Genomic DNA, 12396 nt, shown 5'->3' with positions numbered 1-12396 from the left:
CAGACAGACAGAGACGGAGGGAGGCAGACAGACAGAGACGGAGGGAGGCAGACAGACAGAGACGGAGGGAGGCAGACAGACAGAGACGGAGGGAGGCAGACAGACAGAGACGGAGGGAGGCAGACAGACAGAGACGGAGGGAGGCAGACAGACAGAGACGGAGGGAGGCAGACAGACAGAGACGGAGGGAGGCAGACAGACAGAGACGGAGGGAGGCAGACAGACAGAGACGGAGGGAGGCAGACAGACAGAGACGGAGGGAGGCAGACAGACAGAGACGGAGGGAGGCAGACAGACAGAGACGGAGGGAGGCAGACAGACAGAGACGGAGGGAGGCAGACAGACAGAGACGGAGGAGGCAGACAGACAGAGACGGAGGGAGGCAGACAGACAGAGACGGAGGGAGGCAGACAGACAGAGACGGAGGGAGGCAGACAGACAGAGACGGAGGGAGGCAGACAGACAGAGACGGAGGGAGGCACAGACAGACAGAGACGGAGGGAGGCAGACAGACAGAGACGGAGGGAGGCAGACAGACAGAGACGGAGGGAGGCAGACAGACAAAGACGGAGGGAGGCAGACAGACAGAGACGGAGGGAGGCAGACAGACAGAGACGGAGGGAGGCAGACAGACAGAGACGGAGGGAGGCAGACAGACAGAGACGGAGGGAGGCAGACAGACAGAGACGGAGGGAGGCAGACAGACAGAGACGGAGGGAGGCAGACAGACAGAGACGGAGGGAAACAGGCACACAGAGACGGAGGGAGGCAGACACACAGAGACGGAGGGAGGCAGACACACAGAGACGGAGGGAGGCAGACACACAGAGACGGAGGGAGGCAGACACACAGAGACGGAGGGAAACAGACACACAGAGACGGAGGGAAACAGACACACAGAGACGGAGGGAGGCAGTCACACAGAGAGAGGGAGACAGACAGACACACAGAGAGGGAGGGAGACAGACACACAGAGAGCATATAGAGAACAATGTTACTTGTTTTACCCCTTCCGATATGAAGGTGCTGAATCTGGGTAACATCTGGTACAGGCCTGGGTCAGTGGCTATGCTCTGCAGCGCCTCCTGTGTCAGTGAATGAGGACAGCAGTCAGCCACAAGGTAATGACAACTGGAACAGGCTGCTGTGTAAACCACCACGGGCTGTGTTTCATACGCGGAGAAAAGACCTTACCGCACGCTTGGCCTCACAGGAGCCCACACAGGCCTCCGTTATCTCCTTGTAGTACAGCTGCTGCTCCACCGACAGCTCGTGTGTGGTCCTCGGCTTGAGTTTCAGTACAGCCCCGTCCAGCAGAGACTTCTTTTTATCTTTACCTGAGAGAGGGAGAGAAAGACAGGGCAGAGCCTTATTAAACAGCAGAAACACAAGGAGGCACATAAACCAGAGGGCCAACGAGGTGGGTGGGGAGGGCGAGCAGGGGGGGGGTGGGGAGGGCAAGCAGGGGGGGTGGTGGTGGTGGTGGTGTGGGGGGGGGGTGTCGTGAACAAGAGCGGGAGCGTACGAGTGAGAAGACACCGTGAAGGCCAGGCTTGGTCTGACTGACCTTTGCCATCCGTGGCCGAAGCCCCTTGACCTTTGCCCTTCCCTTGTCCTTCCTCCTCCTGGCCCGGCTTGATGACCTTCAAGGGTTCCGTCGACTCGACCTTCTGCTGCTCTTTCGGGGCTAAGGGGACAGAAGAGGAAAGCAGCCCGGTTAGCAGCTCAGCCTGAAGACCAGGGCCTTAACAAACGAGCAAACAGGTACAGAACCTGGGTTACCTTTTGGCATTTATTCTGAAGATGGAAGGAACAGAGGAGACACGTTCCCTGATTTAACAATCACTAGACAAACACTCACACTTCAGTCACTGCTCATATAGAAGCTCCAGTTAAACCCTAACAAACTACTCCACGTTAGAAAATAATGCCCCTTCTATCTTTTATTAAATCTTCACCTTAAAAAAAAAGGTCCCTATTCTTGAAATCCCCCATCCTCAGGAAAGGGCACAGCTCATTCACCTTATCTACACCCTTCAAGACTTTACAAACTTCTCGGTCACCCCTTAACCTCCTGTGCTTCAGTGAAATAAAGTCCCAGCCTTTCCGTATAACCCAACCCCTCCATACCCAGGCAACATCCCGGTAAATCTTTTCTGAAAAGATCTTGCCGGAGGAAAGATCACAGAAGCGCTTCACAGGAGGGTCCCAAGCACTGAGGATGTCACCCAGACGGGGGACGAAACGTCTGCAACACAAATTCCCAGCTCGGCGAACAGAACCACAATGAGCACCCGAGCTACAAATCTTCTCCCAAACTTGGAACCCTCTTCAGTATAATAATATCCTCCCTATCGCATGGCTGGACAGAATTGGACTAGGTAAAAACAAGGACTGCAGATGCTGGAAACCAGAGTCTAGATTAGTGTGGTGCTGGAAAAGCACAGCAGGTCAGGCAACATCCGAGGAGCAGGAAAAATCAACGTTTCGGGCATGAGCCCTTCATCAGGAATAGAGGCAGGGTTTTGGGCCGAAACGTCGATTCTCCCGCTCCTCGGATGTTGCCTGACCTGCTGTGCTTTTCCAGCACCACACTAATCTAGACAGAATTGGATACTCAGCAGGTCTGACAACACCAGGTTACAATCCGACAGGTTTACTTGAAATCACAAGCTTTCGGAGCACTGCCCTTTCCTCAGGTGATTTCAACTAAAACCCGTTGGTCTGAAGCCTGGCATTATGAGACTTCTGGCCTTGTCCACCCTGGTCCAACACCACCATCTCAACAGGTCGGAGCAAGGAAGGCAAATGTACAAAACATCTTTGTAACCGGCGAGGAGAAAGGCTTTTTTTCCCCAGAGAGAGAAGGACAACTTCTTCAACGAGGCTTCATACCCACCAACCCCACCGCCCTGAGGCTGAACACTTCAACACCCCGCCCCCCTCCCACTCCGTCAAGAACATGCAGGTCCTGGGCCTCCTCCACCACCAAACCCTCACCACCCGATGACGCCTCGAGGAGGAACGCCTCATATTCCGCCTTGGGACCCCACAACCACACAGGATCCATGTGGATTTCAGCAGCTTCCTCATTTCCCCCTCCCCTCCACGTTATCCCAGTCCCAAGCCTCCAACTTGGCACCGCCCTCCGGACCCGTCCATCACTGCCCCCTCTGACCTATCAATTCCTCCCTCACCTTCACCCACCTATCGCTTTCTCGGCTACCTCCCATCGTATCCCAACCCCCCCTCCCCATTTATCTCTCAGCCCCTGGCACAGCAGCCTCATTCCTGATGAAGGGAGTATGCCCAAAACGTCGATCCTCCTGCTCCTCGGATGCTGCCTGACCTGCTGTGCTTTTCCAGCAACACACCCTTGACATCTTCTTAACCGACGTCTACTATAACGTAAATTTCAAATAACTATGTACCTCAATCCCTTGTTGTACAACACTCCCCAGAACCCTATTTTTAATTGGGTAAGTTCTGCCCTTGTTTGTTTGACCCAAATGCATTACCTCCCATTTATCCAAATGAAACTCCTCAGCCCATTAACCCAACTGGTCAAGGTCACTTTGTAATCCTGGATACTGTTCTTCCCTGATCACCAACCTTGGCGCCATCTGCAAACTTACTAACCAGGCCTACTACGTTTTCATCAGAAGTGGAGACAGTATATATCCCTGAGGAACACCGTTGGGATCAGAAATGAGAGAGCAGACATTGCCGAAGCTTACCGGGCGGTGGATTCTCTGGGATCGCAGGTTGGATTCCCTCTATACTGAGCCAGTGAGCTGAGAAGCAAAGAGAGAGAGAGAGAGAGAGAGACAGTTACACCCTTTTAAATTCCACCCTCCAACTGCACCCACACTCCATCCCCACCCCCCACAACCTTGAGCTGTAAGGGCACCATTCGTTACCCACCCCTCTCTCACCTCAAACGGCTATCAGAGAGTTACCTACAGCTTCTCTCTCAGATTCATGATGACCTGCCTATACCTGAACTCTCTTGCTCTGCGGATACTGCCTGACCAGCTGAGACTTTCCAGGGCCACACTTTGTGACACTATCCTGGGGGGGGGGGTCAAAGGCACTCACATTGGCCGTGGGTCTGGAGTCACATGCGAACCAGGCAGGGGTTAGGACAGCAGATTCTCCTCCCCCCCCCAGACAGGTACCAGAGAACAGCACAGATATCTTAATTGCAGCTCATTCCCTATTAACCTATTAATAACTGGTTGCCATGGAGTTTCCTCTCACACCCACTGGGACAGACGCAAGAATGCTAAATTGGTCAGAATGATTAGATCCCCTACAGTGTGGAAACAGGCCCTTCAGCCCAACAAGTCCATACCGACCCTCCAAAGAGTGACCCACCCAGACCCATTCCCCATATTTACCACTGGGTAATGCACCTCATGGGAAATTTAGCACGGCCAATCCACCCTGACCTGCACATCTTTGGACTGCGGGAGGAAACCCACGCAGACACGGGGAGAATGTGCAAACTCCACACAGACAGTCGCCCGAGGCTGGTATCGAACCCGGGTCCCTGGCGCTGTGAGGCAGCAGTGCCAACCACTGTGCCACCCCAGGGATATTGATGCAGAAAGTGCACGGTAGAAGTACTGAACAAAAGGGGGGATGATGTAATCTCCGTGACAATGCCCCAACCATCCAGAGTGTGGACAGGGTAACTGTTCAGTACCAAGGGCTGTGAGAAGTGGCATTCTTGGACCTATCCTGAAGTGTGCAAGACAAAACACATTTAATAGCAAGTCTCCTCTCTCAGCAACACCTTGGCGTTTGTTTTTTTTAAAAAATCAACGTACTTAGATGAGCTCAAACGCGCCTTTACAACAGGTGGAACCTGAAGCCAAGCCTCCTGGCTCAGGGATAGGGACACTACCAGTGCGCCACGAAGAGCCCTCGTGACACAAACTCCGCATTTCCAAAGTGATGGATTTGTTGGGGCGTCTGATGCTGCAGCGTTAGCCTGGTCCTTTCCAGAGGGCCCACAGAAGGAGCGGGGTGGGGGTGGGGAGGGGAGGGTTTAAGACGAGGGCTCGCTGCTTACCTTTGAGGCAGACGTCCAACGGCACCCGCGGGAGGGGCGTGTTGATGATGTCACTGAGGTCCACCTCCTTCTCCTCGTAGAAGTGAAGCTCACGCCCGCCCCCACTGGCGTACCGGAAGGGAATGAACTCCTGGGCGTGGAACCCATACAGTGGCTGCAGAGAGAGAGAGAGAGAGAGAGAGAGAGAGAGGCAGCTGGTTATAGGGTTAGAGTTAGGGTTCAGGGGGGCCCTGCCTTTGTTAATCACCCTGCCCCCTCCACCTTCCATAAACGTGTTTGCCTTGGCGTCTCTATACCAGGGATTGTGGCAGATGATAAACTTATGCCCTCTGTATGAAGGGGACAGCTTTATAAAGGACCTGAGGGGCAACTTTTTCACACAGAGGGTGGTACGTGTATGGAATGAGCTGCCAGAGGAAGTGGTGGAGGCTGGTACAATTCCAGCAGTTAAAAGGCAATGGGTATATGATTAGATTAGATTCCTTACAGTGTGGAAAGAGGCTCTTCAGCCCACAGTGACCCTCTGAAGAGTAACCCATCCAGGCCCATTTCCCTCTGACTAACACACCTAACACTATGGACAATTTAGAATGGCTAATCCACCCTAACCTGCACATTTTATATGAATAGGAAGGGTTTAGGGAGGTATGGGCCAAATACTGGTAAATGGGACTGGATCAGCTTTAGCAACCGGGTTAGCATGGACGGGCTGGGCCGAAGGGTCTGTTTCCGTACTGTATGTCTCTATGATAGACTCCACCTGCTGTGGAGAGAACTGACGGTCTGGGATTATTCTCAAGAGCAGAATAATGGGAAAATTAATGAAGGAGCTTGCGCATTCAGCTTGCTTGGATATTTCCACATCAATGGACTGCCCTGCGTTTATTTTTTATTGACAGAGGGTGGGGGTGGGGGGGGGTGAGCTTCCCTCTGGAAACGCCGCAGTCCTGTGTGGTGTAGGGACACCCACACAGTGTCGTTACGGAGGGGGTTTCAGGATCCTGACCCAGCCACACTGAGGGAACTGTCGATATATTTCCAAGTCGGGATAGGGAGTGGGGAAGGTGCAGGGGTTGACGTTCCCACATATTGGCCGCCCTGGCCCTTCTCGGTGGTAGAGGTCGTGGGTTTGGAAGGTGCTGTCTGAGAAGCCCTGGCGAATTGCTGCAGTGCATCTTGTAGATGGGACACAGTGCTGCGAGTGCCCATCGGTATTGGGGAGGGGGAGCGTTGAACGTGGCCGATATATGCTGCCAATTAAGCAGGCCTTGCTTTGCCCCAGATCGTGTGAATCTTCCAGTGTTGCTGGAGCTGCACCTTTCCCGGGAAAATGGGTCATATTCCATGACACTCGTGACTTGTGCCTTGCAGATAGCGGCATTCCCAAAGATACGCAGAGCACACAGCGTTTTTAGAACCTTCTGTTTGATGGCGCAGAGGGCACGAAACTGTTCTTTTAATGTGGAGTTATCAGGATCTGGAACAGCCCACCACAAACAGAGGTGGAGGAAGATTCCAGCAGGTCATTCATGAGCACAACTGGATAGAGGATCGAATAGAATCCCTACAGTGTGGAAGCTGACCATTTGGTCCATTGAGTCGACACTGACCTTCTACAGACCATCCCACCCAGACCCACCGCCCTACCCGACATTTTACATGGCCAATCCACCCTAACCTGCACATCCCTGGGCACTTGGGAGAGTTTAGCACGGCCAATCCACCCTAACCTGCACATCCCTGGGCACTTGGGAGAGTTTAGCACGGCCAATCCACCCTAACCCGCACATCCCTGGGCACTTGGGAGAGTTTAGCACGGCCAATCCACCCTAACCTGCACATCCCTGGGCACTTGGGAGAGTTTAGCACGGCCAATCCACCCTAACCCGCACATCCCTGGACACTATGGGACAATTTAGCACGGCCAATCCACCCTAACCCGCACATCCCTGGGCACTATGGGACAATTTAGCACGCCCAATCCACCCTAACCTGCACATCCCTGGGCACTATGAGACAATTTAGCACGGCCAATCCACCCTAACCCGCACATCCCTGGACACTATGGGACAATTTAGCACGGCCAATCCACCCTAACCCACACATCCCTGGGCACTATGGGACAATTTAGCACGGCCAATCCATCCTAACCTGCACATCACTAGACACTATGGGACAATTTAGCACGGCCAATCCACCCTAACCTGCACATCCCTGGGCACTATGGGACAATTTAGCACGGCTAATCCACCCTGACCTGCACATCCCTGGGCACTTGGGAGAGTTTAGCACGGCCAATCCACCCTAACCCGCACATCCCTGGGCACTTGGGAGAGTTTAGCACGGCCAATCCACCCTAACCTGCACACCCCTGGGCACTATGGGACAATTTAGCACGGCCAATCCACCCTAACCTGCACATCCCTGGGCACTATGGGACAATTTAGCACGGCCAATCCACCCTAACCTGCACATCCTTGGGCACTATGGGGCAATTTAGCACGGCCAATCCACCCTAACCTGCACATCCCTGGGCACTTGGGAGAGTTTAGCACGGCCAATCCACCCTAACCTGTACATCCCTGGGCACTTGGGAGAGTTTAGCACGGCCAATCCACCCTAACCCGCACATCCCTGGACACTTGGGAGAGTTTAGCCTCCTTCCCCATCCTGAGACTGAAGCCTCTCACCGTGGAGCTTCATCGTTTTTTTCCTACCTGGGGAGTGCTGATCTGGCCAGTATTTGTCAGAATCCACAGAGTGGCGTGCCTGGGCTGCTGTGTGTCAGCGTGGAGCTCCGTGGAAGGCAGACTGGATAAAGACGGCAAGTTTCCCCTCCCTCCCTCCCCCAAAAGGAGATCTGCGGGGGGGGGGGGGGGGGGGGGGGGGGGGTGCTGCTTTTTACTAGCAGTCAGTGATGGCCGGGATCACCTTGATGAGGTTTTTAATGTGAGATTCTGTTGCGTTTGTTTAAATCCCTCCAGCAGCATTTGCACCCTCGGTCGCAAAGGCATTAACACGATGATGAGCATAAGCCTCACCATCCCACCCTGTCCCCACCGACACTCTGAGATCAAAGGCCCTAATACCTGGGTAAATCGTTTCTCCTTAGTTTGGGGTGAGGGGGAGGGTGGGAAGGTTAAGCAGTGGGAAGGGATGTAGGGGATTGGCATACCTCCACATTTTTCAGCTTCAGAGCACAGTCGATGTCCACCGTCGTTAGCTTCCTCCGTTTGCCGTGGTACATGTACTTCAGAGCATCCTGAATGGGGAGACACAAAAAAACCACATTCGATAAAAAGGTCCCTTTAACTGGGCCATGAGGACTCCCACTGCTGGCTATCCCATCAGGAGTAAGTGAGATGCTGGAGAGTCGGAGTCAAGAGTATGTTGTTGGAAAAGCACGGCAGGCCAGGCAGCGTCCGAGGAGCAGGAGCTTCATCAGGGAAGGGCTTATGGCCAAAATGTCGACCCTCCTGCTCCTCGGATGCTGCCTGACCAGAGTGAACATTGAAAACGGATGCAGGAGTAGGCTATTCAGCCCTTCCGGCCTGCCCCCACCATGCAACACAAACATGGCTGACCATGCAACCTCAGTATCCCACTCCACTTTCTCTGCGGACCCCTCGATCCCTTTAGCCAGATGGGCCATGTCCAGCTCCCTGGTAATGTCTGACTGAAACTGGCAAGTTAACTCACGACGCTGGATTCATCCCCCATCGACCAGCTTTAACATTCATTAACACTCAGCAGCAGCTCTGAGTGCCATCTACAAGACGTAGAAGCAGGAACTAGGCCATTCTGCCCATCGAGTCTGCCCCGCCATTTAATCATAGTTGATTCATTTCTCAACCCTCAATCCCCTTGATACTCAGGAACCCATCTATCTCCGTCTGAAATATACCCAGTGACCTGGCCTCCACAGTCTTCAGTGGCAGTGAATTGCATAGATTCCCTGCTCTCTGGGTGAAGATGTTTCGCCTTCCCTCCGTTCATTATTCCCAGGCTGTGCCCTCGGCTCCTTAGCTCCAAGGTGCACCTGCTGAAACTCACTCAGGTTCCTCTGACTGCAGCTTTCCAAACCTGGGACCTCTAGCACACAAAGAGAGGAGGGCAGCAGATACACAGGGTCACCAAGCCCCCTGACAGGTTCCCCTCCGAGCCCCTCACCATCCCGACCCGGAAACGTATCAGCCGTTGCTTCAGGGTCAGTGAGTCAGAATCCAGGAACTCCCCCCTCTAACGGCGCTGAGTGGGTGTCCCTACGGCACAGGGGACTGCAGCAGGTCAAGGAGTGATGGAGAAAGCCTGTCAGCAGCTGCACTGATCGCCAATCGGTCATCACCAACAGTTTGACACTCACGCACACACACCAAGGGCTTGGACTCTCCCCTTTCTATGTGACCTCCCACAGCCCTCAGCGATGACCAAACCCCACCTATTCTGGCCTCTCAATTCCGATCATTCCGCCTCTAACAGCATCACGCCTCCAGTGCTCCTCGTGCTGAAGTGGGGCAAAGTCAAATTTAGTCCAATTATGCTCCTTCGAGCGTTTCACTATGTTATTACAGGCGCTGTGCAAATGCAAGTTCTGGCTCCTTTGAGGTAAGAGACGCTCGTATTCCTTGTTACGTCAACCCTTCTTCAGGAAAGGCTTGTGCCCGAAACAGCGATTCGCCTGCTCCTCGGATGCTGCCTGATTTGCTGTGCTTTTCCAGCGCCACACTCTCGATCCTGCACAACCAGACAAGTGCAGGATGGTACATATACACCCACCCAAGACAGAGGCAGGACTTACGGTGAAAGACAGGTGGTTTACAGGGGATTTCAGGATAACCTCTCTCACCCAGAGGGTAGCAGAGGTCTGGAACACACTGCCACGAAGGGTAGTTGAGACAGGAAACCTCACAACTGTTTGAAATAAAACAGCAGCGGATTTTTTATTATCCAGTAACTATGGGACCAGGAGTGGATAACCAAGAGTCCATGTGTAAAAACACTCACTAACTAACAGAAACATAATGCAGGGGATGTACACGGCACTGATACACTTTGTTTACAGCAGAGATCTCTTAAATAAGAATGCAACTTCACCTTAAATAAAACCTACTGACAGAGAGCCTTCTAACTCACACCCTCACCTGCCTACTCAGAGATGGTGGCATTTGAGGAGAAAGTGACTCGAAATTGAGTGGTCGCTTGATTGAACAAGGACATTTACAGCAAGATAGATTAGTTTTAAAACGTGTAATAATTGGACTGAATAATACACCTCTTGGATCATGAAGTTTGCGGTATGATTTTTTGCCAGTTTTTCAAGGATGACTGTTCAAAAGGTGCTAGTAAAAACAAAGTTTTACTGCAACGGGAGGGGTCGGGAGTGTGAGGCTGGAAAAGCACAGCAGGTCAGGCAGCATCCGAGGAGCAGGAGAATCAACGATTTGGGCATAAGCCCTTCTTCAGGGATTAGGATTGGAATGGCATGAGCACTGGGGGGGGGGGGGGGGACAACATTCGAGGCTTTGGTGAAAGTGAGGACTGCTGGAGATCAGAGTCAAGATTAGAGTGGTGCTGGAAAAACACAGCAGGTCAGCATCCGAGGAGCAGGAGAATCGACGTCTCGGGCAGGAGCCCTTCATGAGGAAGTGGGACTAGTGTAGATAGTGGGATGGAGACTCAAAAGGGTCTCTTCTCTGTGACAAAAACACGGCAAAAAAAAAAACACACACGTGCACAAACATGGCGCATGCGCGCTCGCAAAACACAGGGTAGTGAGACAGAAATGCACTTAAAACAGAGGGAAGCTCACCTGGGCCAGCTCTTTGATCCTGTAGCTGACCTCCTCAGTCAAGCTTTGGCAAGTTTCCTCCGAAAGCTGGGAGATTCCTATGGATTCGGCGATCACTTTCATCGACTCGGTGGGAAGCAGCGTGTTGCTAATCTTCAGTTTCTTCTCATTGGCCATGCTCACCTCCCATCATACACCCTACGGAGAGCAAGCAGACAGAAGAGGGGGGGGAAGACAATAAATCAAGGCGCTCTTTAGAGCTCGCCAACACATCCGCACCACGCGGCGCTCATGGGGCGAGAACCTTTCCCACTCCCAAAGAACCGGAGCCGATACTACGGCTCGGGTGGAACTGGCATTTTTGGCGCACGCTGGGCCCGAAACGATCAGCCAGCCCTCCGCCAAGCAGGGTGAAAGGTTTCTGGGGAAGACAAACATTTGCCAGTTCCCCTCCTCTCTCCACCGAGGCTGCCTGACCTGCTGGTCGCTTCTCATTCCCAGCGCCCGCGGCATTTCCCTTTGAACCAGTGCCTTCATACGGCCCAGGAGTTGGCACAAAACCGGCCAATTCTTTATTCATACACGTGAAGTGGGCGTTGATGGCAACGCCAGCGTTTATTCCCTCACCCCCTTCAACTGAGCGGCTTGCTAGACCATTTCAGTTAGGAGTCAGCCACAGCGCTGTGTGTCTGGAGTCACTTGTAGGCCAGACTGGGTAAGGGCAGCAGATTTCCTTCCCTGTTGGGTTTTCGTGACAATAACAAACACAGAAGAAATTCTTTTCAACCCCGTCTTCTCTCTTTAAACGAGCACTCGATTCTTCCCCCAAGAAGGGGAGATATAACTCCAGCATTCACCACCGCCTGCTGCAAGGATTACAGATACAAAGTTCCCCCGTACATAAAACAGCCAAAGATTCGACAATATGTGTCCCCTCCCAGGGATGCTGATAGGAAAGGAGTCTACTAATTCACGGTTACCTCCACGTCACCCTCCCCAGACCCCCCCTCTCCCGCGACATGAGGGATAATTAGCTTGGGAGTGGAATGGAGAAAGAGAGGAATAGATGTTAACTCGGTTTCACTCTCTGCAACCACTGGCAGACTCTGCCGAGGTTCTCCACCAATTTCTGTTTGTGTTTTCCGATTTCCGGAGTGCACAGCGTTTGGCTTTTTTTTATTATACTGCTCGAGGAGGGAGAGCTGGGTGGAGGAGGGGAGAAGGGGATCTTGGCAGAGATGGGTATCTCAGCAGAGGAGGGGAGCTGTTGGTGGGGTAGGGTGTTAGAGGAGCTTGGGTACAGGGGAGGTATTGACAAAGATGATTGGGGTCATAAATTCCCTCTAGGTCTCTCCCTCACACTCACCCAGTGAAGCTACTGCTGAGGGAGGTGGCCGAGGGGGAACAGTGGGCTCTCTCGCTCGACACAGTTTACGTCTCCCTCCCCTGACACACACACACACACACACACCCACACCCTATCTCTCCCTCCCTGTCTTGTCTGTCTTCCCCCCACTTACCCCTCGTCCCT

The 12396-nt window shown here is 53.1% G+C and overlaps 1 protein-coding gene across 1 annotated transcript in view; it reads right to left on the bottom strand.

Annotated features, from left to right (window-relative positions):
- LOC140492432 (transcription initiation factor TFIID subunit 6-like) overlaps positions 1-12396 on the bottom strand; it is a 12629-nt gene extending 233 nt beyond the window's left edge. The window contains exons 1-8 of the mRNA XM_072591323.1: positions 12232-12396; positions 10887-11063; positions 8253-8339; positions 5078-5231; positions 3738-3794; positions 1568-1687; positions 1195-1337; positions 559-1085 (exon numbers count right to left, since the gene is read on the bottom strand). Of these exons, the coding sequence (XP_072447424.1) occupies positions 559-1085; positions 1195-1337; positions 1568-1687; positions 3738-3794; positions 5078-5231; positions 8253-8339; positions 10887-11042 (1244 nt within the window). The 5' untranslated portion in view covers positions 11043-11063; positions 12232-12396. The remainder of the gene's footprint in view (positions 1-558; positions 1086-1194; positions 1338-1567; positions 1688-3737; positions 3795-5077; positions 5232-8252; positions 8340-10886; positions 11064-12231) is intronic.

Source organism: Chiloscyllium punctatum, chromosome 21, assembly GCF_047496795.1.
Source record: "Chiloscyllium punctatum isolate Juve2018m chromosome 21, sChiPun1.3, whole genome shotgun sequence".
Classification (NCBI taxonomy): Eukaryota; Metazoa; Chordata; class Chondrichthyes; order Orectolobiformes; family Hemiscylliidae; genus Chiloscyllium; species Chiloscyllium punctatum.
Note: the sequence above shows the minus strand (reverse complement) of the source record. Positions and strands in the feature narration are given on the sequence as shown.